Genomic DNA, 23,155 nt, shown 5'->3' with positions numbered 1-23,155 from the left:
TTTACGAAAAACGTGTTTTGAAAACAAAGATATATAATGGTATGAAAATATTATATTTTTAAGAAATAAATGAACTAAGAAAGAACTTACAATTTGGTTTAAGTTCTTAATATAAGTATTTCAATATACTATCTTATACTATATTTTATTTTAAATAGACTTCTATTTTAATCATAACCATTTCTGTCACTTATTGTACAAATTAATATTATGTCGTATCACCTCAGAGTCGTATCTTTTATATAAGAATAAGAATATTAGCAAGAATATTGTTTGACTAGTAATAAAAATGAAAGAACAATTTGTTTAGCATTATAATATTTAGTAAGAATTTATTTTTTAATATTTGCCCTAATTTCCCGCTCAAAGTCTGCTTATTTTAAATTTAAAACTTACAGAAAATATCGTTATTTATATCGGTTTGAATTTGTTCGATATTTATTTTTTTTTTAAATAGCCATGTAAAACGTATGTATAATGTAAAATGTAGACAAGTCGCTAGAGACGGTACTCGCTGAGCAAAAAAATTGCGGCCTCTTCTTCTTCTCCTTCGCCGCGCTGTGCTGCAATAAGAATCGGGAAAACCACATTAAAAACGCTGTAAAGTGCACAAATCGGCTTAAAATTATTGCCCAAGTACGAGTGTTAATATTAGATCGCGATATTTAATAAATTCGGAACGCAAAAAGGTTTTCCAGAAGGTACGAAAAAATAAAAATAAACAAGGCGAACCAAAAAATAATATACACACACAACCAAGCAGCAAAAAACGTGTTGTGTGCAAAAAAAGGAATGAAAAAACAAAAAGAACAACAAAAACAGTACGCGTTTGATAACCAACGGCGAAAATATAAACAGCAAACGAGCGAGAATTAGTAATAATAGAATCAATAGCGAAGCAAACGGAAAGTAGCCAACAAATGGCACATAAATAAAAATTAAGTTTTTATTTTGGAACACGCTCGCACGCAAACATTGACGCCTCTGGGGCTTGTATGTATTGCTGGCCTCAAGTGTGTGTACATATTTTGATGTTAGGTGGGAAAAAAAAAGCGGGCGGCAAGTTTACGCAATCGCCGAGCCAACACGAAAACCAGAGAGCAGCTATGGCTGCCTTGTAGCAGCAGCAGCATTGTGAAAAGTGTGCTTTTTCTGTGTTTACAAAGAGACAAACAAGACAAGGCAGGCATCCGTCGTCTGTGTGTTTTTAACTATATGGTTGTTTGTGTGTGTGCGCAGGTGGAGTCGGTCGGTCGGTCGGACGGACGGTCGGTCGGTTGCTAGCTGAAAAATCAACGAGCGGCATTTTTTACGCATTTCCAATACGTGTGTATTTTGGTGTTTTTATTTATTTATTGTGTTTCTCTTTCGCTATTGCCGTTACGAGTACCCCCCAACACACACACACAGACAGAGTTGTATATGTACTCCCCAAAAATATAAATACATACATACATACGAGAATATATATGTATGTACGAGTTGCGTGTGTTTATTTATATGACCGTATGTATGGGCGTTTGTTTGCCTTTTGTTGTTCTCTTTAATTTTATTTTGGTTTCGTTTTGCATGTTTATGCATGCAAGCTCGATCGATTCATGGGGAGCCATGTGGGGCTGCCAGGGCGAGAGTTCTCAGTTGCGAGGTCCGTGTGTGTTCCCGGCAACCAGCAGCAGTACCATCGACTGTCTATGTGTGTGTGTGTGCATTGTGGAGCCGAGCAGAGTTCCCAACGTTCATGTTTATTGTGTCGTAAAAAAAGTTGTTTTGTTATTTACCCCCAACCCCCCACCACCCATCCCAAGAACCAGATCATTTTTCGAAGATTCCCCGACTCGTATACATCGTTTGGGATCATTTCAAAAGTATGCAAGAAAAATAAACTTGTGTCGGATTCCAGTGCAAGCAGTCTGTGTGGCAGGTGCATGGTGGCCTAGGTACTCTCAGCTTCATGCAGTTCTCTGAAAAAGTTATCATATCGGGGGGCACTGGTTTATGACTTGAAACTTGGTAGCTCTACTATACAGTTTTTTCAGAATAAACAAGGGTCTTATATCGTATAAGAGAACTCTGATAAGAACTAAACAAAATGTAAACACTACTCCTTAGTTTCTGTTATGGATTCTAAAAAGGAGATCAGGTACCTTGAGATCAGCATAATTCCAATCAAGAATGAAGCCTGATCCTTCCTAGGGGTGGGGAACGATATGCAGGATCAAGTTCTCAATTGTTTCCAATCTCTGGAAACATTCCAGGAACATGTTCCAGGAACTATATCTTATCGTAAAGGTCTTCTAGAAAATCTATGAACTTCCGGAACAGCTCTAGAACGGAAGGAATTAAAATAACGGTGTTTATAGAACTAAACTATAGGTCTTAAGAATATCCTGTCAACCAGGGCTGAAACTCTCCATCTAAGCTGACCTTAGTAAGATCTCTATCTCACTACTCCACATCCCAAGGACTGGATTGGAGCAGGACCCTTAGCCACTCTTGAAGATGAAAAATGCGGCCTAACCTAACCCCACCATCTCAGTTTGTGGAGAGTTTGGAGCTTGCCAAAGAGAGAGAGCGCAAGAGGGATACATGTGAGGCGGAGGATTGGAGAGATGAGACTTTTCCATTGGCGCTTCTGTTGCTTTGCACCGGCAATACGCCACTCCATTCCACTATGCCCGGGAAAGCGGGAGAGCGCAAGCGTGAGTCTCTCGCAAAAATACCGCTCTCTCTTTACCTTTACACTCTCTCCGGCCCAGGTGTGTACGTGTAGGCGAGTGTTTACTCACGTAGTGTCCGCGACGTAGTAGTAGTAGTTGTGTTATTATTATTATTATTGTTGTTGCTTCAATCGGCTTGTTTTTGTTGCCGAGCAAAGTGTACATACATATATGTAGATATGTGTGTTTGTGCGGCTGCGGTAGCAAAACAGTAAAGCAAAAACCGAAACAGAAACGAAGTGGTTGGAGCCAACGGTTGGTGGGGGCGGCGGGCAGTGGTGGAGGTGCGAGGGAGACAAACTGCCAGTCAGCAGGGCAACCAGAATCAGGCATCGACAACTTGGTGTGTGTGTGCGTGTATGAGTGTGTGTGTGAATGTGAGTGTTTTTGAGTTTGGTTGTGTGTGTGTGTGTATTTGGAAAATAATTTGTGGCTGACGAAAAGAAGAAACCTTGGGGCCAAAACGAAAAGACGACGAAAAGCGCGTGAAAAGTTGTGAAAAAAATGATAAAAATGTGTTTTCTAAATTGGCGTAACGGTGTTTTAATCAAATAAAATATTCAATGTTATCAAGGTATTTTGTTTTGAGGAAAGAAATGAATATTTTACTCAGATTCTCGTACACATGCACCCCAACAATGTGATAAAATTGACGAGATTGAATAATATGAATAAAAATCAATTAAAATCGAAAAAAAAAAAATAAATAATTAAAAAAAATTAATTTACAGGCCAACAAAAACTGTAAGGAGGCATAGGACAAGTGCGATTACCTTTCAATGGCCGCCACTACAACAACAACAACCACAACATTAGCAACAACCACCGGCAATTGCAGCAGCAACAACAACAACAACAACGCCAGCGCCAACGCCAACAACAATAACAATAATAATAACAACAACAATATAGTAACGGTACACACCGTACTAAACACCCCACCCACCAGCATTGCAGCCTCAGCGACTGCCGTTGACGCCGCCACCGTTGCCATTGCCAAGGACATGTTGCAGCTGCACCATGGTGCAGCAACAACAGCAGCAGCAGCGGCGGCGCTAAACAATAACAACAACAGCACCAGCAGCAGCAATAGCGCAGCCGAGCTGTCTAGCAATAGCAACAACAATTCAGCAAACCACCCACCTGCTAGCACCACAATCCCCTCCGCCGTTGCCTCAGCCTCTGCCACCGCCTCCTCATCATCATCGTCATCATCCTCGCCGCCATATGGAGAGCTGCGCTTCAATCAGGAGGTGCTGCCTATTACGGACACCGTAACCATTATTGGACGCAACTCCTCCACCTCGTTGGTGCACTTTAATGTTGCCGAGAACAATCTGGTGTCGCGCAAGCACTTCCAGGTGATCTACAACACCGAGCTGCACGCCTTCTTTGTCCAGTGCCTCAGCAAGAATGGCATCTTTGTGGACGACTTCTTGCAGCGTCGTAATGTCGATCCGTTGCGGTTGCCCCAGCGGTAAGAAATCTCCCAAAAAATAAATTATTTAAATTAAACTCCTCTCTTGTATTGCAGTTGCTACTTCCGATTCCCCAGTACGGAGATTCGAATCGAGTTTGAGAGTTATGTGCCCGCCGCCCCATCAGACATTGCCCATGGACATTCGCCATCTCTTGTTGTGAGCGGTGGCGTTGGCCCCGGCGCCAATGTTATAATAACACCGCCGCCGCGGGACGATTTGCAGCACCTGCACCACACCCAACAACAGCTACCGCAGCAGCTGCAACAACACTCGCACTCACAACAGTCTGCGCACCACCTGACGCTGCAGCAACAGCAACCAGCGCACCACCCACTCCCGCATGCAACACACCACCCGCTTCACCACACAGCTCTACAGCAGCATCAGCAGCAGCAGCAACAACGCGGCGGAGGCGGCGGCAATATTGTCGCGGCACCACCGTCGGGAGCAGCGGCCCACCTAATCGCTGCAGACGGACCCGGCATCTACTCGCCCCTCAAGATATCCATACCCAAGAAGGAGCAAAAAAGCCCCTACCTGTCACCAACTGGCAAGTGGAATTACATCTCATATATTGTAGCTAAGAGGGGGTGTGATTAATTAAAAATAGTTTGGGGGGATTAGTTAATATTAGTTATTTTTTTAATAAACGAGATCTCTCCTCTTATAGGTACAATAAGCGCTGCCAACAGTTGTCCGGCTAGTCCACGTCAGGGATTCATCCAGAATCAGCCCAATAACTACAACAACTACAGTAACAACAATACGGTAAGTTATATATTACAACAAAATCCATAGAGATCCTATTATTAAAATTATATCTGATCTGTAGCAGGAGCTGTTCCAGACGCCCTCCACAGCCAGCTACAATCATAACGAGAAGCCGCCGTACAGCTACGCCCAGTTGATTGTCCAGGCCATATCCGCCGCTCCGGACAAGCAACTGACGCTCTCGGGCATTTATTCGTTCATTGTCAAGCACTACCCGTACTACCGCAAGGAGACAAATAAGGGTTGGCAGAATTCCATACGTCATAATCTCAGTTTGAATAGGTAATTGGAAACTGGAAATATTTAGAGCGAATCTAACATCTAATCTGGTTTGGTTTTTGAAGGTACTTCATAAAGGTGGCCAGATCCCAGGATGAGCCCGGCAAGGGCTCCTTTTGGCGCATTGATCCCGACAGTGGAGCCAAGTTGATCGATCACAGCTATAAGAAGCGTCGTCAGCGAAGCAGCCAGGGCTTCCGTCCACCCTACGGAATGCCCCGCTCGGCACCCGTTTCGCCCAGTCACATGGGTTAGTTTCTTTAGACTAGGCTTTAGACTAAATAGTATTGTAACTAATTATGTTACTAATTCTATAGATAACTCGCGTGAGAGCTCCCCACTGCAGGATATAGTGCTACAATCTGCCCCTGGATCACCGGGATTATCGCTGGAACAGCGTGCCAATGATGCGGGTACTAAGTCACTAAAAATTATTAATATTATGAAAAAATATAAAGAAAATATATATATTTTTAGCAGAAATCATCTACAACTCTCAGAATGCACACCAACAGCAGAGCCAGCAACCGCAACAGCAGCAACAACAACAGCAAACGCTGTCCAATAATTCCAATCAGTACAGGTGAGCTTTATAATATTTATTTTTTTATTAATTTTTATAAAAATATTTACAATTTATTGTAGCAGCGGCAGTCCGTACTATGTTACCAATCAAAACTCTAATGCGCCTGTGACTCAGGGACATGTGGAGGGCAGCGGGGCCGGCAATGGTGGAGTGGGAGCTTTGATTGCTGTCAAGCGGAACCATGTAATGCACCAGCAGCAACAGGCGGTGGCGCAGCAACAGCAACAGCAGCAGCATTCAGAGATTATTTACGAGGAGCTGCCGACCGACTATAGTGGTCACATTGAGGCAAGCGAGGAAGAGTGCGTTACTACTGCCAGCGAGGCCACCGTGCCCAAACGACCCAAGTACGTGTCCGAGGTGCTCTGATGCGTGCGGATCCAGAAGCACCGGCAGAATAAGGGCAAATAGTTGGCCCATGGGCAGAAAAAAATGATTAGAAAGCAAAACAAAAAAGTATCTCCATCTTGTATATTGAATTTGCCAACACCACACCACACCATACCCCTCCCCAAAAAGAAAACTCTTAGGAACAAATCAAAACACAACAAAACACACACCTCAAAAATACAAAGAAAAAAAAAATGAGAAGATTAAACGGAGATTTGTATAAAATTGATATGAAATATTTTACAAGTAAAAACTGTGAGATTGTGTTAAGATCGTTGGCCGTACAACCGTTCAACGGCGGCAAAAACCATGCAACACTTTTTCGAAATTCGATTTTCGAACTTCGAACCCCCGATATTCGAAGCTACGATTTAAAACCCCCTTTACATCTGACGAATTCAATATGCTCGATGACGCTACTCTCTAAGTAATATATTAAATTTTAAGTTAAATGCAAGGTAAAGCAGCAAGCAAACAAAGCAAAATTAAATAGATATATACGATTGATTATTGTAATGATTGATAATTGATGATTGATGTTTAAGATGTTATAGCTATGTGACCGAATTGTAAGAGAAGCGTGAGAAAATTGGGGTATAAATCATGTAACAAGGCAACCCAACCACACAAGTAACAAACAAACAGGCGAATGAATATTATTACCTATCTACATACCTTTACCTATATCGATTTAAATATAATATATATATATATATATATATATGGATATATATAAAAAAAAAATATTAAAATACAAGCAAAAAACAAAAACGATGAAACTTATTAAGAAATATCTACAAATTTACGGATACAATAACATTATATAAAGATGGAAATGATTGCACATTATTTCTTATTAATGAAGAAATCCCATTTAAGTGTTTGGACAAATTGTGTATTAAAAACGAAAAATCAAATGTCAACTTTGTTGTTTCTATTTTCCAAGGCATTAAAATTTCATTACTCATATATGATTTATTTTATGTTATGGTAATTTTAAATTCGGGTCTTGATTATTTCTAGAAAGGATTTGTCATTTTTTTTATACTCAAAATATAAGTAAACTTTAAGAGCTTCAAAAATATTTAAAGTTTTTAGTTAAATTTCTATAAAATAGTGTATAAACTATTTAATTATGGTTAAAATATCGGACCTTCACCATAAGGTCACCATAAAATTCGAAATCATAATTAAAAAAAAAAATACTACATTTTAGTATATTTCCAAGGCCGGATGTTGGTATATTCCAAAAGTCTGGCCACGGTCACACTAATCCAAATCTCACTTCGCTTTAATTGATAAATACATAAATCAATAAGACGTGAAAATGGTTGTTAAAGCAGTTTGCGTTATTAATGGCGATGCCAAGGGCACAGTTTTCTTCGAGCAGGAGGCAAGTACTATTAGTTTAATGTTCTGTCTGTGGTTTTCCCTAGAAATCTTTCTAGAAAAAAATGGCCGAACTGCAAAAACAACGAGTCGCGGTACTAAAGGTCGAAGTGCCGGTTTCCTCCGCTACCCGATCTTCCATTTGCTTTAAAACTGTTTAAAATTCCGTCAAGCATTCAATTGAGTGTCATTGCGGTTTATGTCTAGTCATCAAACAAATGCATAATTATATAAGTCCACTAACATGGGGGCACATGGGGGGCCTACAGGGTCCTGGTCCATTGCAACAGCACTGTCCAAGAATATAGGTTCCCTTGTATTCATTATCAACATTTTAATGTTTTAAAATTCGCCTAAAGATATGTTAAAGCAGGTTCTACTGTACATACATACAAGTCATGCTTACAGGCAATTATAATCTTATCAAAAAGCAAGCATTATCATAGAGTGCTTCTCTGATATCATTGAAATTATATTACAAAACTTATTTTAATCATAAACCGAGAGATAAAAACCACTAGTTGTTAGAAATGATTTTGATTACCCTTCGGCAAGGTTAGGAACTCAAAAATAATTAAATTTAAATATTATTTATTTTTTACAGAGCAGCGACGCTCCCGTGAAGGTCACCGGAGAGGTTTGCGGCTTGGGCAAGGGTCTGCACGGCTTCCATGTGCACGAGTTTGGCGACAACACCAACGGCTGCATGTCCTCTGGTCCTCATTTCAACCCACACGGCAAGGAGCACGGTGCCCCTGGCGATGAGAACCGCCACTTGGGCGACTTGGGAAACATTGAGGCTACTGGCGATTGCCCCACCAAGGTCACCATCAGCGACTCTAAGATCACTCTGTTCGGTGCCGATAGCATCATTGGACGTACCGTGGTTGTCCACGCCGATGCCGACGATTTGGGCAAGGGCGGACACGAGCTGAGCAAGTCCACTGGCAATGCTGGTGCCCGAATTGGATGCGGAGTTATTGGAATCGCCAAGATCTAATCTAATCGGCGGGTGGGGGATGAACGATGAGCTTGACTGGATATCCGAGAAATAAATATCCCCAAGATGTGGGGAAAACAATTGTATGGAGTTATCTATTTAGCACTATCCATTGGAGAACTAGAGTATATCTAATACATTTACTAAGCCTGTGGTCTGTTACGAGAAACCACAACCTTTAAGGTCTAATAAAATGGTGTTTTCAAATCGAACAAAATTCAATGTGTTTTCTTCTACTATTTTTTTTTAAATAACAGGATTGTTGCATTATTTTGTTACTCTTAGGGCAGCGTGGTTAGAAGTCTTTATTACAAAACTTGATAAACAATGACTGAAGTAGTATTATTTACAATACGACGTGAAAACTAAGATGTTCTTATAAGAATACACAAGAAAACAATATCAAATGCATGTGGGATAAGAATAAACTACTATAGAACATAATTCATTTGACTACGAGTTTATGTTAGGGTCGAGTAAAGCTCAGTTGTCTTAGGTCTTGTTGAAGTAGGACTGGTAGACAATGCCCAGCGAGGAAGTGGCGAATAGCGTAAAGTAGCTCCACCAAGTGGCGAATCCCAAAAAGCCCTTGTAAACTTCCGTGGAAAATACCTATAATTATAAAGAGTTAGTCTCTGGAATAGATCCTGTAGGTGCATATAAGGTTTACGTTTTTCAAGCTGCTGAACGACGCCTGTAGCGATTGGGCCGATTCCAGTATGTTGAATTCGCCTACTTCTTCTGAATCAGCTACTGAAGACTCTACATCCCTGGCGGCACACTCGTGCTGTAGGACAACACTCTCCCGGAATATTCCTGTCCAGCTGAATCCACCTAAGCTCTTGTACATCAGAGTGAGATACGTGCACAGAATGAGGGGGGCCGCGAATTGCAGCGTCACAACGCAGAGATAATAGAAAATCGACGAGATCTGGAAAAAATGAATGTTTAAAATGCGATTTTACAATTTTTGTCTTATTTAACTACCTTTTGCTTGAACTCTACGTTGGTGATGCGGCCCGCCTCTTTGCGTAGATCAAGGATTTTGTCGTGGGCCAGGTTCAGGTACGACTGCAAGTAGATAGGCATAAGAGCAAAGCGAACCAGCACCACGAATACAACCAACAGGAGACGCAGTGTCTCAAAAACATGAGGCTTTAGTCTGAAATAAATATTAAATGTAAATGTGCTTTAAAACATAATACCCTTAAGGTTGCACACAACTTACAGTGGCTCCTGCATGCCCTGGAAGACGCGGACCGTTAGGTAGTCGCGGCTGATAGGCCGGATCCACAGGATGACTAGGATAAAGGGCAGCACGAAGCTGAGATTCAGCAGGACCTGTAGCAATCGGTTGCCACGACAGTACTTTAGGGAATCCCAGTGCATCTTGGCCATACGAAGGCCAGGAAAAGTGAACAGTGATCCGAGCAGACCGCAGCCCAAGGCTAAGAAAAATTTTACCACGATCTTAGAAGCGGGACCCCTAAAAAAATACATATCTTATAAAAATATTACTGAACTGGGAGTTCACATTGGTAACTCACGATGAAGACAATCCCTGCTCGGTGAGAAACTTGGAGGCACTTGCGTTAAAGCTGGTGTAGGCATCCTCGAGGCCGGTCTCCAGGATGCGTTCGTCGACGATGAGCACCATCATGGCCACTAGAAGGTATACCAGATAGGCTACAATCACCATCGACCGCTCGCCGATGGATTCGTCGCTTTGGAAGTATAGCACTGTGAGTGAGAACAGGAGTTTCAGGGCGAAGAAGATAACTAAAAGGCACCAGACCATGCTTAGGTTGATCTCCTGGCGTAGCGGGTAATAGAAATGGAAAATCTGCAGCCAGAAATAGTATGATTGTATAACGAAGTTATTTAAGTTGTTTAGGTTTTGGAACTCACCTCCGATACCAGATAAACAATGCCGGTATAGACACTGAAGTCTAAAAGCCATTGGTACTCTGTGAAGTAGCGAAGGTGAACCACGTCACGCTCCAGCACTGGAGAGGTTTCCAGGTCGACCTCAATGCTGCGAGGAATATGAAATTGTCCACTCGATGCGCTCACAGTTCCCGAGCCATTTGCATGCTTGTTTCGAGATCCCTTGGCTGGCTTCTCCTTGGGCACGCCACCGCGGGAGCGGAGCTCGTCATCTGTGGGATGTAAGTAGCGGAAAAGTCCGGTTCGGCAGAGGATCCATTTGGCAAATGAGTAGTGCGGACTCAGCTTTTGAATGACGCTGACCATCACCAGGGTGATAACCAGTTGTGCGCCCAGTACGGCCTGAAAAATTAGAAGTGAGGTCGGTCAGGTATGTTCTGTAGGGAGCCCATGTGTTGTCTATTTTTGGCCCACTTTGCTCCGTTCTATTTTTGGTTCAATATTACGGTATTATGTGTTTTTTTTATCGTTCCGGCAAGCCGGCAGGCCTCTAAATATCCAATTTTCCATATTTCTGCGACTTCTTAACAGCTTACCATTGCTCTCTATTGCCTGGTCGTTGAGCTTTATTTGTAGGTCGCGGGCTTGTCCTAATTCGAGTGCTAATTAATTCATTATTGTTAATTGAAAGCGGAAATCCAACAATTTTCGTCCAGAAATTTTCTTTCAGTGTTGCCAGATGCCGAATTGAATTTTCCCCCAAATGCTATCGGTTAGCTCTGATAACCAACTAAAAAATCCCGCAGTACCGCTAAAGCCAAATATTGCTTAAATTTTTCAAAATAATGACAAGTCATTATTAATGATGAAAACTGGTTTGTACAATTTGTATTAAACTCTATTTATATCGTTAATATTGACAATATAGATTAGCGAAAGTCTCTGTATTTAGGGGAAGTCCCGATAATGTGGCCGTTCGCCAAATTCGATAACATGACTTATGAAAGTATCGAATACTTGGCTAGAAGAAAAAACGATTAGGTTTAAAAAAAGTTACATATTATTTTATATTTAAATAGCATTTTATTGTATATTTTTTAGTAATAGATTTAAATCGAAAAAGGTTATTTGTCGCCTACTTAGGTTGCATAATTACCAATAAATTAAAATTACCTATAAAAGATCTGTACACATTATATGATGGCAGTAAATTCTTACTTGATATCTTACTTAAATAAACTTATTAACTTAAGTTTATTTTAGTTCAATAAAATATTATATTCAATGTGACAAAATAATTTCTATCGGATTCTGTAGCGGATTTCATACAGAATTCATTTCATTTCATTGGTAGCTTTTTATCTTTTATTTTATTTTCTAAATACAAATATTTTCCATGTTGATTGCTCGGAGGAATTAGTTTTACCACAACGACATTTTTTGTAACAATACCTTGAAATTTATCTACAGTCTTTGGAGAAGATTTCCACATCATATCAGTAAATTTAACAGTCATTTTTCTCACATCAGGAACCCTTTCATCTGGTTTTTCCAATTTCGAATCTTCGCCCGTAGCCTTACCTTTAGTTCGGAAAGTTAGAATAGGATCGCCCATATATTACCTCCTAATAGTGGTAATTAGGTCTGCCCAATAATGGAGCTAGAAATTTGAAAAGTTAAGCCGGGTTCAAACATTTAAAAATGATTAATTACGTAATATATGGGCAGCCCTACACACTTCATATGTTGGGAAGTAATCCAATCCGTTGGATGTTGGCTCAGACAAATAAAGGCACATTGATAATTACGATAATCCAGGAACAGATCAGGCTTAGCTCAATAATACGTTGCCAACCAGATTTTGAAGCCCCATTAGTTTTATTATCGCCTAATGGGACATTTTTGCTAAATTCGCCAACTTGATTACCAGGTGGGTGAAACCTTACCACTACAAGCCTTTTTGTAAGCTTTTGACTATGAGTATAGGATTTATATTATATTTATTAATTATTGGAAAGAACTCATAATTACTTACTCTTCTTTTTTATCGACTATTGCTACACCAATGAACTGTGAAGACTTCCACATCATTGCAGAATATTTACGTCCCAATGACAAAACTTGGGGAATTTTGTCCTTTACAGGACATACATAGGCCTTTTGCCCAAACGTATACCAATATTCGACAAAAAAATGCTTGGGGTAATCGTATTCACAAATATTTTCAGCAATTGTGGTGTTCTGATCATCATTTAGTTTGTAAGCCATGTGATCACTGATACGGTTTCTTTTTGCATCTACGATATAGCTTCTCTGATCCGGAATGTTCATAAGCACCAGAGCCTAAGAGTAAAAAACCGTGTTTTAATATTTTTGTCAATATTTGCGCCGATATTATTACGCCTGCATGAAGGCTACATTCGATGCTAAGCGGTTTTGAAAGTGTCAATGTGGGGTAGCCAACCGAAGCTCGTTTATTATTGATATCATTCACGACATCCTCCACCCCATAGTCTCGATTCCACTTTGTAGGTATATCAATTGAAGGACTAAAAGAGTGACCTTGTACAATGGCCACGAAGACTAATAAGAATATAACAATGTTCATATTTTAATAAATTTATTTTATCACATTTTTTTTGTTAAATTTTTGGAGTTTTGACAAGATATTACCTGATACTTTTTTACATATTGTGAAATTTTAACCATTACCTTGTTTTTAATTTTTAAGTAGCAATATAGACATAACCCATATGGGTTATCTAGAAGTGGGATATGGGTAAGCTAGAACAACAAGAAAACACGGCTGTTCTCGAGTTTCCCGACTGTATTATCTTCCAAGAGACCTATCTCTTCCCCCCACACTTTAACTAAGCTTCTCTTGTGGGACCATAATAAAGATATTTTGTACAAAGTATAAAGTATATATTTACATAATGCCGTTAAAAATAATTAAATTTACAAGCTAATATTTCTATTAAAACAGCTGAGATATTTTATAAAACTGTTGCATTATGAAAAATTTGTCAATTCTTTATAATTACACACAATTCAATGATTTAAAACTAAAATTTTCGATCCTGGTTGATCATTTTCAGAAAATGGCCTTATGTATTTTGAGTACTTTCCATGTCCTTTTATATTGGAGTCATAGTCCGAGACATACTGCATTCTAAGTCCCAGCTTTACAACATCCCAAATTTGTGAAAAAAAAATTCACTCCCCAAGGGTATAAATATTTATATCAGAAATAATAAAATCGTTATTACATAGTATATTTACAGAGCTATGTACATCATATGATACAGGAAATTTTTACTCGATGTCTCATCTTTTAAAATAGCCACAGTCCAAAAGCACATTCTATTCAATGTGGTTTAATTAGATTTTGATTGCCATGTACCAACATTTAAGATTTTCACATCATTGCAGTAAATTTTTCAGTCCATCACCTTAGGAACCTTGTCAGCTGAATAAAATCTATAAGCCGGATAATTCGATGAACAAATTCATATTCATTATAATTACATAACTTCGTCCTTGGCCTTACCTTTGGTTCCACTATCCAACGACTCGTTCGGATAGGATTGTCCATATATTGCCTCCTTATAGAGGAAATTGGATCTCAACGATTAGGATTAATGAGGCCTGGTTAAGGCAATCCAATCCAATATATTGAAAAGCAATCCAATCCGTTGCATGGTGGCTCAGACATATAAAGGTACATTAAATATTACGGCAGTCCAGAAACAAATCAGGATTAGCTCAATAATGAAGTGTCGATTAGCTTTTGTAGCCCAATTTCCATGAGTAGCTAATGGGACATTTTGCTCAAACTCGCCATATTGATTACCAGGTGGGTGAAATCTTACCACCACGAGTCTTTTCGTGTATTTTTCTCTGTTTGTATACCGTTTATATTTATTACTATTATTAGTTATTAAAAAAAACTAATTTCTTACGCCTTGTTTTTAGGGACTATTGCTACACCAATATATTGTGAAGACTTCCACATCATTGCAGTATATTTATCGGCCAATGACTTGATTTCGGGATTTTTCTCTTTTACAGGGCACATATAGGCCTTACGTCCAAACGTATACCAATATTCGACGAAAAAATGCTTTGGAAAATCATATTCGCAAATATTTTCAGTAATTGTAGTGTTCAGATTATCATTTAGTTTATAACCCATTTGATCACACATATAGTTTCTTTTCGCTTCCACGAAATAATTTCTCTGTGCCGGAATGTTCATATCAGACAACAACTGAGAATAAGAAACCTGGTTTTAATATTTTTGCTGATAATTTTAACGATAATCGGACATAACATTACGTCTGCATAAATCTTGCATTCTTCGGAAAGCGATGCTGAAAATACCAATTGGGGGAATTCAACATAAGCTCGCTTCGCATTGATTTCTCTTACGACATCTTCTGCACCGTAGTTCCGATTCCACGTGGCAGGTATATCATATTTAGGAGTCGAAATATAGAATAAGTAGCCTTGTATGATGGACACAAAGACTGAAAAAAATAAAACAAAGTTCATAATTTAATAAATTTAGGCATTAAATTTTTTTGGTAAATTTTTTAAGAAAAACTGAGAAAAATGACAAGATATTACCAGATACTTTTTTCAATCCTAATGTGAAGTTTTAACCAATTAAAATTTTTAGTGGGCATTTGCTCTAACTTCAATTCTTTTGTTTTGTTGTTTGTTTATTATCTAAATTACTGTAAGCAAGAAAAATTTTTGAGAATGGCGAATGCTCATAAGCCCAACTTTAACAAAATCTGGGATCTTGGCACATGGGACTCTCAGGCCATTAAACACTATAAATCCATACCGAGCATTCAAAAGGAATTGCGCCGCGGCAATTGGGAATACCTTTGTCAGCACCCCGAGGTTCTTATTTTATAAATTTATTCTATTTGCATATACATATGTATCTTTTGATTGTCATTTAAGATTCGAGCCATAATCCGGGTTATACTGCATCAAGCTCTGAATGCTAAACCCCAGCCTAAAGATATCCGGAAATTTGTGGCTGACTTTTTTAATTGTTGCCGTACTCCCCTGCTAGTGCCTATGGTAATATGGATTATTTTACAATACGATTAGTCACTGAAAAATGTTATCTTCCAGATTAACGACCAAGTTAAGTATGTTAAGGAGCAGCTTAGAATGGGACGTTGGAGCAAGTTTGATGCTGAGATGCTGTTTATGGAGAGTCCTTCTACACACTCCCTCCTTTCGACGGCATCGGAAGTAGGAAATGTGCATCCTGTTCTCGCGTATGCATTGGTTTTCAAAAAGCCCGATGAATGTGGAATTGAGAAGCCTCCATTCTAGGCTTGCTCACAAAATTTGGAGTTATTTTAATAAAAAAAATTATTTATCATTTTCTGCTGAGTTTTGTGATTTATTTCGAGTTTGGGTTGAGAATTTAAGCGAAACGACGTCCCGAACGCCTGAAGCGACGCTCACGGACGCGAACACGCCTCACGATGCGGCCACTTCCGCTTCCGCTGCTTTCGCCATCTTCGCGCCTGCGGTTTCTGCGGCGACCCTCGCCATCGCGATCCCCGCGTTCCCGACGGATGATGATGATACGACGACGGCGATGGCGGCGGCGATGCTTCTTGGATTTTTCGGTTGTGGTGGTGGCTGCTGTGGTTGTCGTGGTTGTTGTGGTGGTTGTGGTTGCGGTATCTGAGGAGGAGCTGCTCGAGGGTGATGAGCTGGTTGGAGATGACGAACTAGGAGTTGAACTAGACGAGGGAGACGAGGAGCTCGGCGTTGATGACGAGGCGGGAGTCGAGGCTTGCCGGGACAACGCAATGAATGAGGCCAGGATGACCAGGGATAGCGCTAGGATTGGACGCATCTTGGTTTCTCTTTTGGGTTTAACTTTGGAATGTCTTAACGGTAGAAAAATGCCGACTATTTATAGTTAAAGACTCTCCAGCCTCATATGATCTGCCAGATATTAAATGTTTGCGGACCAAATATGCTTCCCACTGACTTTGGAAATTCCAACTACTGAACAATGTATGTAGTAATCACATTATTTTATTTTTGTGCCAAACTGCTATTGTCACAAAAGAAATTACAGACAATAGCTGAAACACATTTCTTTCTTAAGATGGCGGGAGCTCCACCTTTATTTAAAAATTAGTTGAAACACAAAAGAACAAAAGAAATGAAACAACGCAATATAGTAGCATTTCATGAAAGAAGTTTGCAAAAGAGATTTAAGAGTTTTAAAATAAAGGTAACCGATTTAAATAGCTCAATAATATTAAATAACTCATTCATTTATTTATTTGTTTTGTCAATGGATATCTTCTATCAGGGATACTAACATATAGCATCTTAAAAACTACTTTAAAAATACTTAATAAGGTAAAGCCCGAAAGAAGAGCACATGACCAAGCAAGAATGTAATCTACTTTTAGGGTAAAAATTTATATAAAATACATACATATGTCTAAATTTTAGTCAAAAAAATGTGTCCGTCAATTTTATCACAAAAATTTCGTTCGGTGTATAGCTAAGTGCGAAATAATAGTACTGTTAATCAACAAAAGATCTGAAGATAATATTGACACAAAAAATGATATAACAAATTTCTAAACAAGCACAAAAAAATATTGTAGACAAGAACAGGTGAAATGTAGACCAATAAAGTCGAAGGTGTCGCATATTTATCCAGCTATTGTTGTATTACAAGTCTGAAAACTTTCCGCAACTTTTACGCACTTTCATTAGCTTTACACTAGGGTGCGGACTATAAATTGAAGGGAATCAACAACCTCTGGCCAGTAATAGTTTATACATTGAACCAGATTCAAAATGAAGGCTTATCTGGTCCTAACATTGGCTCTTGTGGCCATCTATATGGCTCCTTACGTACCCTCCGCAACCGGAACCGCCACTGGGACAGGAACCGGAAGTGGGACAGGTACAGGTACTGGAACCGGAACAGAAACTGATGCAACAACAACTGAAACCACAACTTCAACAAGCACCACAGCACCGGCACCTGCGACTGTGCACCGCCACAGAAGGCCCCGCATTATCAGGCGGCGAATTATCCACAGACGTGCTGCCGGCGAAAGGAGGCGTGAAAGGGGCTGATTAAATCATTTTTTTAAATTTAAATAGTCCCCTTGAGCAGACAAAATAAAATGAATTTGAAGATTTAAAATTTGTCCTTGCATTTCTATAACAGTTTTAATGTATTCACTATTTTGGGGTATTTTTGTACACCTATGTCCTAGTAAGGATCATTTTTCTATTTACTTTAAAATTATGGGAGATACTAAAATTTACTTTTAAACATTTTCACGAAGTTTGACCAGTTAAATGGCATTTTTGCATAACAACAAATTTACATCTAATTTAATTACATTTTATACTTGAAAACAAATTTAGATTTAAAAGACTTTGTATATTATATCATTGTCTAAATATAGTTGCTAAGAGATAATAAAAGAGATTCTGTTGAATACAAAAATATTTATGGAGCGTCAATATTTCCCTAACTGGGTGGTGCAGACAGCTGCCAAAGGACTGTAAATATTTGGAAAAGCAAACACATATCAAAAGAATAGCTAAATAAAAATATTTAAAAGAAAGGTTAATATTATATCTAGCTAAAAATTGTGACAAGTGGATTTAAATAAACGTTATATGTATATAGTTAAATTTACAAGTTTTAAAATTTTCCACTCGCATTGACGCAATGTGATAGATTTGCACCTGTGATTGAAAAAATATAAATAGAGTGGGTAGATATGGTTTTTTCACAGTTTCCAACCGTCTGTCGGACTAATATTTTATAATGAAACTCTTACTGGCAATATCTCTGGCTGTTTTGGCCATCTACGTGGTACCCAAGGTTTCCGGAGCTACAACAGGAACTGGTACAGGTACAGGAACTGGTACAGGTACAGGAACTGGTACAGGTACAGGAACAGGTACAGGAACTGGAACTGGCACAGGTACAGGTACCGGAACCGGTACAGGAACTGATACTACAACAACTACGTTAGCTCCCACAACAACAAAATCCACAACCAAAACACCAAACACCACCAAAAAAACAGTCCATCGCCGAAGACGAAGGCGCATCATCATCAAGAAAAAGGTCCATAGACATGCTACAACTGAGAAGACCAAACGCCGCAGGGGTTAAGTTTTGTCACATGTCTTTTCTTAAATAAAAAGTTTAAAACTAAAGATAAAAAAAATAACTAATATTAAAGTTTCAATGTGATTTTTGCTTTAAGATCAAACAGGCTTTTCAAGATTTGTTAGTCAAGGTCTAAATTGTTTCAGTAATTTGTCAAAGTTCAAAAATGGTTTCAAACCTTTTAATTCTAAAATTAAGCGTGACTGCTCTCCTGTCCATTTATATGATGCTACCATTGATTCTTTTTCTCGCCCCCCAAGGTTCATATGCCAAAGATGTTATACTTTCTATAATAACAGATATTTTGAAAAGCAATCTTATTTTTAAGAAAATATTTTAATAAATGCCTTTATTTTCTATAAATATGAAAAAATCTGCAAGGCGAGGGGCGCCCATTTTATCAAACTTTAATGGCGTTCTTGATTATTTCTTTATGGCCAGTATTTACTTTTGTATTGATAGTCACAATATTATTGGCAGACGTAATTAATTATATTGTTTTATAGTGTTAAGTTTGTTAATATAGGATCCAATTACAGCGATATCCAAAATTACCTCGCGTGAGTGCTATTGTCTGGATAGTAGTATCCCATATAACTCTCATCTTTTTACTTCTCAACTGTGGGTTCGTGAATTCTGTGCATTGGTACGACTTCCCGGACTTGTCTTTCCAACTTTTAAAAAAATGCAAACACTACGAACATTCCTACAAGTATCCCGAAATCGGATGGATCCTTTTCGGCGAAAGTAAGTTGGTAATTTGAATGAAAATCATTAGGTTAATATTTTTGTATTTATAGTTTACGCTTGGCTAACTTTTACTTTAGTAATGATATACAATACAGCATGGCCTCTTCTATTACAAGCTAAGGAATAGTCAGGGTCGAGGTTTCCGACATACTTTTAAAATGGGAAGTACAACCAGATTTCTCTTTCTCAAAAAAGTATCTTTTCTGTTCTTTTAATATATGTAAATTCAAAACCCAAGGTTCCTGCAAGCTCATCGAGATCGACATCCAAAACTGGTAAGTCCATATAGATTTCTTATGTGCATACTATATGCTATTTGTAACGTAAAACTAAACCAGGTAAAAGCTATAAAACGAAATGATTTAATTATAAGAAATCAAGGATATATAGAAAACTTACCAAAGGAAACAAAAATCCACCACATATCGTCTCGATCATAATACAATCTATTATTTTTTCCAGGGCTATTTGCTCCTGTATGTGTTGGAAATTTGTACCAGCTTAGGAAATGAGAGGCGTTCAGCAATAGATAAAGGCAAATAAGGTGACCGAATACAAGCCATGTGAAAGTTATCGGAATCATACCATTTAAAAAAGGCTTAAATAAAAATAAACATTGTATTACACGTCATTTTATGCAAAATGGATAGTAAAACAATTACTTTTTGGCAGGCGATTAGAACTAAAATAAAAAATAAATGGTATACGGGCCACAAAAGTAGAATTCCATATGAGATAAACCAATCCCATGACTGTTTTTCCTTCACTAATATAGGTAAAAATTGCTACTCAATATTTGGGACAGTTTTTGATCTTCACTTAAAAATACCTTGTGGGGATAACAAAATTAAAAATATTGCTGGTATCATCATCATAAACATTCCGAAAATCATCAAGCCGCACATCGGAGTTTTGTAGCTTTTGCACATTTTTTTGGATTTTATTTTATAAATTTTTATATTTGTCTGACTTTGAAATCTTGAGTGTATATATCTAAGCATTTTCTGTTTTAAAAAGTCCAAAGTCCTAACGCTTAACAAACATTTTCTATTTAAAGACAAAATTAATTCACGATGCAACAGCTTTATTATTTTTTTTAGATAAATACACAAAATATAATTAATAGCCATTATTGAACCGTGGTTTTTAGTTGACTGTCCTGCGTACACGGACTACGACACGGCGGCGTTTCTTGGTTCCATCCTTGCCGCCCTCTTCACCCCGGCGGACGACCACACGGCGGATGATAACACGTCGACGGCGGTGGTGATGCTTCTTTTTGGTTTTGGTACTTGTTGTTGTGGAGGAGGACTCGGTGGTGGTGGTAGTATCTGTTGTGGTAGTCGAAGAGACTGTCGTGGTCGTAGCGGAAGAACTGGTAGACGATGATGACGAAGCGGCATCGGAGGGCGGCAGACTCAGGACGAGAATCGTGGCTAAAACAGCCAAGAAAAAAGCCAGCGCACAGCGCATTTTGTTTATGGTATCTGTTCGGGATCGACAAGTTTGAGATCTGGACCGAGAGAGTGGATATTTATAGCCAACCAGACCCCCTAATGGATGCTGGGAAAACACAGGAATAACCATTGATACTTTAACTTTTGTTTCCATTACAATGCTTTTGTATCGTTGTTCTCCTATTTACAACTTTCTCGACGTAATTGGAATTTTTGAAGTGCATTCAACTCTTAATTCTAATCATTAGAATCAAATTTATTGAAATCGTAGCATGCTTTTATGAGGCTTATGTTTTCAGGGCTTAAACCAATCAACTAAAAAACCTCTCGACGACGTAAAATATATTTTGTGTGTATATTGATATTTCTGTAATAGTTTTTTTACATAATGTTTTTAATAAAAAACTTGGCAGAATTTTGAATTTGCAAGAGCTATGGCCATCGGAAGGGGCAAAAGTACGGAAATTAGGAAAACCCACAATTTTATAGGGGAGCCCCTTGGAAAAAATTCGAAAATTTTGAAAACGATATTTAACCAATGTTTTGAATGAGGAAAGTCGCTTCTGGGTTCGCTGATTACTGAATGGTACTTTCTTTCCTGATCGGATACAAATTGGCAGAGCTATGGCCATCGGAAGGGGCAAAAGTACGGAAATTCGGAAAACCCACAATTTTATAGGGGAGCCCCTTGGAAAAAATTCGAAAATTTTGAAAACGATATTTAACCAATGTTTTGAATGAGGAAAGTCGCCCCTGGGTTCGCTGATTAGTGAATGGTACTTTGTTTCCTGATCGAATACAAATTGGCAGAGCTATGGCTATCGTAAGGGGCAAAAGTACGGAAATTAGGAAAACCCACAATTTTATAGGGGAGCCCCTTGGAAAAAATTCGAAAATTTTGAAAACGATATTTAAGCAATGTTTTGAATGAGGAAAGTCGCTTCTGGGTTCGCTGATTACTGAATGGTACTTTGTTTCCTGATCGGATACAAATTGGCAGAGCTATGGCCATCGGAAGGGGCAAAAGTACGGAAATTCGGAAAACCCACAATTTTATAGGGGAGCCCCTTGTAAAAAATTCGAAAATTTTGAAAACGATATTTAAGCAATGTTTTGAATGAGGAAAGTCGCTTCTGGGTTCGCTGATTACTGAATGGTGCTTTGTTTCCTGATCGGATAAAAATTGGCAGAGCTATGGCCATCGGAAGGGGCAAAAGTACGGAAATTCGGAAAACCCACAATTTTATAGGGGAGCCCCTTGGAAAAAATTCGAAAATTTTGAAAACGATATTCAGGCAATGTTTTGAATGAGGAAAGTCGCTTCTGGGTTCGCTGATTACTGAATGGTACTTTGTTTCCTGATCGGATACAAATTGGCAGAGCTATGGCCATCGGAAGGGACAAAAGTACGGAAATTCGGAAAAACCACAATTTTATAGGGGAGCCCCTTGGAAAAAATTCGAAAATTTTGAAAACGATATTTAACCAATGTTTTGAATGAGGAAAGTCGCCCCTGGGTTCGCTGATTAGTGAATGGTACTTTGTTTCCTGATCGGATACAAATTGGCAGAGCTATGGCTATCGTAAGGGGCAAAAGTACGGAAATTAGGAAAACCCACAATTTTATAGGGGAGCCCCTTGGAAAAAATTCGAAAATTTTGAAAACGATATTCAGGCAATGTTTTGAATGAGGAAAGTCGCTTCTGGGTTCGCTGATTACTGAATGGTACTTTGTTTCCTGATCGGATACAAATTGGCAGAGCTATGGCCATCGGAAGGGGCAAAAGTATGGAAATTAGAAAAACCCACAATTTTATAGGGGAGCCCCTTGGAAAAAATTCGAAAATTTTGAAAACGATATTCAGGCAATGTTTTGAATGAGGAAAGTCGCTTCTGGGTTCGCTGATTACTGAATGGTACTTTGTTTCCTGATCGGATAAAAATTGGCAGAGCTATGGCCATCGGAAGGGGCAAAAGTACAAAAATTAGGAAAACCCACAAATTTATAAGGGATCCCCTTGGAAAAAATTCGAAAATTTTGAAAACGATATTTAAGCAATGTTTTGAATGAGGAAAGTCGCTTCTGGGTTCGCTGATTACTGAATGGTGCTTTGTTTCCTGATCGGATAAAAATTGGCAGAGCTATGGCCATCGGAAGGGGCAAAAGTACGGAAATTCGGAAAACCCACAATTTTATAGGGGAGACCCTTGGAAAAAATTCGAAAATTTTGAAAACGATATTTGA

At 38.8% G+C, this 23,155-nt stretch overlaps 6 protein-coding genes and 1 long non-coding RNA gene across 18 annotated transcripts; 3 read left to right on the top strand and 4 right to left on the bottom strand.

Moving 5' to 3' along the window:
• The first annotated feature begins 525 nt into the window (after positions 1–525).
• Positions 526–7,147, top strand: FoxK (forkhead box K). Of its 8 annotated transcripts, none has more exons than XM_017234652.3 (9): positions 526–701; positions 3,449–4,194; positions 4,252–4,748; positions 4,869–4,966; positions 5,034–5,251; positions 5,314–5,498; positions 5,566–5,661; positions 5,729–5,831; positions 5,894–7,147. In XM_017234652.3, the coding sequence occupies exons 2-9, from the start codon at positions 3,497–3,499 to the stop codon at positions 6,201–6,203; spliced, it is 2,205 nt and encodes a 734-aa protein (XP_017090141.2). In that variant the 5' UTR covers positions 526–701; positions 3,449–3,496; the 3' UTR covers positions 6,204–7,147. The 8 variants fall into 8 exon arrangements, with proteins under 8 accessions (XP_017090141.2, XP_017090139.2, XP_017090142.2 ...); XM_017234650.3 differs by having other exon boundaries at positions 5,726–5,831; XM_017234653.3 differs by having other exon boundaries at positions 5,031–5,251; positions 5,897–7,147.
• Positions 7,148–7,462: 315 nt separating this feature from the next.
• Positions 7,463–8,830, top strand: Sod1 (Superoxide dismutase 1). The gene is made up of 2 exons (XM_017234659.3): positions 7,463–7,617; positions 8,218–8,830. The coding sequence occupies exons 1-2, from the start codon at positions 7,552–7,554 to the stop codon at positions 8,611–8,613; spliced, it is 462 nt and encodes a 153-aa protein (XP_017090148.1). The 5' UTR covers positions 7,463–7,551; the 3' UTR covers positions 8,614–8,830.
• Positions 8,831–8,895: 65 nt separating this feature from the next.
• emei (transmembrane protein 161-like emei) lies at positions 8,896–11,255 on the bottom strand. The gene is made up of 7 exons (XM_017234658.3): positions 11,097–11,255; positions 10,522–10,902; positions 10,161–10,456; positions 9,842–10,099; positions 9,601–9,775; positions 9,284–9,544; positions 8,896–9,225 (listed from the first exon to the last, which is right to left on the bottom strand). Exons 1-7 carry the CDS (start codon positions 11,097–11,099, stop codon positions 9,106–9,108), a joined length of 1,494 nt encoding a protein of 497 aa, XP_017090147.2. The 5' UTR covers positions 11,100–11,255; the 3' UTR covers positions 8,896–9,105.
• Positions 11,256–11,853: 598 nt separating this feature from the next.
• Positions 11,854–18,646, bottom strand: LOC122320952 (uncharacterized). Of its 4 annotated transcripts, none has more exons than XR_011442795.1 (5): positions 12,902–13,186; positions 12,536–12,843; positions 12,447–12,474; positions 12,214–12,388; positions 11,854–12,160 (listed from the first exon to the last, which is right to left on the bottom strand). XR_011442795.1 is itself a non-coding variant. In XM_070280031.1 (4 exons), the coding sequence occupies exons 1-4, from the start codon at positions 18,391–18,393 to the stop codon at positions 14,755–14,757; spliced, it is 177 nt and encodes a 58-aa protein (XP_070136132.1). In that variant the 5' UTR covers positions 18,394–18,646; the 3' UTR covers positions 14,664–14,754. The 4 variants fall into 4 exon arrangements, 1 of the variants encoding a protein (XP_070136132.1); XR_011442794.1 differs by lacking the exons at positions 11,854–12,160; positions 12,214–12,388; positions 12,447–12,474; positions 12,536–12,843; positions 12,902–13,186 and adding exons at positions 13,726–13,980; positions 14,051–14,400; positions 14,463–14,770; positions 14,839–15,029; positions 18,366–18,408; XR_011442796.1 differs by lacking the exon at positions 12,902–13,186 and adding an exon at positions 14,051–14,205 and having other exon boundaries at positions 12,214–12,474.
• LOC108120697 (uncharacterized) lies at positions 15,192–15,893 on the top strand. Its single transcript, XM_017234441.3, has 3 exons — positions 15,192–15,411; positions 15,475–15,597; positions 15,652–15,893. Exons 1-3 carry the CDS (start codon positions 15,265–15,267, stop codon positions 15,856–15,858), a joined length of 477 nt encoding a protein of 158 aa, XP_017089930.1. The 5' UTR covers positions 15,192–15,264; the 3' UTR covers positions 15,859–15,893.
• LOC108120626 (protein new-glue 2) lies at positions 15,916–16,412 on the bottom strand. The gene has a single exon (XM_043210399.2). It carries the CDS (start codon positions 16,391–16,393, stop codon positions 15,953–15,955), a length of 441 nt encoding a protein of 146 aa, XP_043066334.2. The 5' UTR covers positions 16,394–16,412; the 3' UTR covers positions 15,916–15,952.
• Positions 18,647–19,658: 1,012 nt separating the features above from the next.
• LOC138926401 (uncharacterized) lies at positions 19,659–20,445 on the bottom strand. Of its 2 annotated transcripts, XR_011442910.1 has the most exons (4): positions 20,283–20,445; positions 20,116–20,219; positions 19,853–20,051; positions 19,659–19,798 (listed from the first exon to the last, which is right to left on the bottom strand). It is a non-coding gene; the product is annotated as an uncharacterized lncRNA (long non-coding RNA). The 2 variants fall into 2 exon arrangements; XR_011442911.1 differs by lacking the exon at positions 20,116–20,219.
• Between the last annotated feature and the right edge of the window lie 2,710 nt (positions 20,446–23,155).

The sequence above is a fragment of the Drosophila bipectinata genome, chromosome 3L, assembly GCF_030179905.1.
Source record: "Drosophila bipectinata strain 14024-0381.07 chromosome 3L, DbipHiC1v2, whole genome shotgun sequence".
NCBI classification, from domain to species: Eukaryota; Metazoa; Arthropoda; class Insecta; order Diptera; family Drosophilidae; genus Drosophila; species Drosophila bipectinata.
Note: the sequence above shows the minus strand (reverse complement) of the source record. Positions and strands in the feature narration are given on the sequence as shown.

Excerpts from the sequence above, each read along its gene's own strand:
- FoxK (XM_017234645.3), top strand. The coding sequence starts at position 3,497 with ATGGCCGCCACTACAACAACAACAACCACAACATTAGCAACAACCACC. Across the intron at positions 4,749-4,868 it reads CCCCTACCTGTCACCAACTG|GTACAATAAGCGCTGCCAAC; the intron begins GCAAGTGGAATT and ends CTCCTCTTATAG. Across the intron at positions 5,832-5,893 it reads AATAATTCCAATCAGTACAG|CAGCGGCAGTCCGTACTATG; the intron begins GTGAGCTTTATA and ends AATTTATTGTAG.
- Sod1 (XM_017234659.3), top strand. The coding sequence starts at position 7,552 with ATGGTTGTTAAAGCAGTTTGCGTTATTAATGGCGATGCCAAGGGCACA. Across the intron at positions 7,618-8,217 it reads CAGTTTTCTTCGAGCAGGAG|AGCAGCGACGCTCCCGTGAA; the intron begins GCAAGTACTATT and ends TATTTTTTACAG.
- emei (XM_017234658.3), bottom strand. Across the intron at positions 10,100-10,160 it reads GAGCAGGGATTGTCTTCATC|GGGTCCCGCTTCTAAGATCG; the intron begins GTGAGTTACCAA and ends GTATTTTTTTAG. Across the intron at positions 9,776-9,841 it reads CAGGGCATGCAGGAGCCACT|ACTAAAGCCTCATGTTTTTG; the intron begins GTAAGTTGTGTG and ends TATTTATTTCAG.
- LOC108120697 (XM_017234441.3), top strand. The coding sequence starts at position 15,265 with ATGGCGAATGCTCATAAGCCCAACTTTAACAAAATCTGGGATCTTGGC. Across the intron at positions 15,412-15,474 it reads ACCTTTGTCAGCACCCCGAG|ATTCGAGCCATAATCCGGGT; the intron begins GTTCTTATTTTA and ends TTGTCATTTAAG. Across the intron at positions 15,598-15,651 it reads CTCCCCTGCTAGTGCCTATG|ATTAACGACCAAGTTAAGTA; the intron begins GTAATATGGATT and ends GTTATCTTCCAG.
- LOC108120626 (XM_043210399.2), bottom strand. The coding sequence starts at position 16,393 with ATGCGTCCAATCCTAGCGCTATCCCTGGTCATCCTGGCCTCATTCATT.
- LOC122320952 (XM_070280031.1), bottom strand. The coding sequence starts at position 18,393 with ATGGCCAAAACAGCCAGAGATATTGCCA. Across the intron at positions 15,030-18,365 it reads AACAGCCAGAGATATTGCCA|TCTTTGTGTCCATCATACAA; the intron begins GTAAGAGTTTCA and ends TATTTTTTTCAG. Across the intron at positions 14,874-14,931 it reads ACTACGGTGCAGAAGATGTC|CATCGCTTTCCGAAGAATGC; the intron begins GTAAGAGAAATC and ends TGGTATTTTCAG.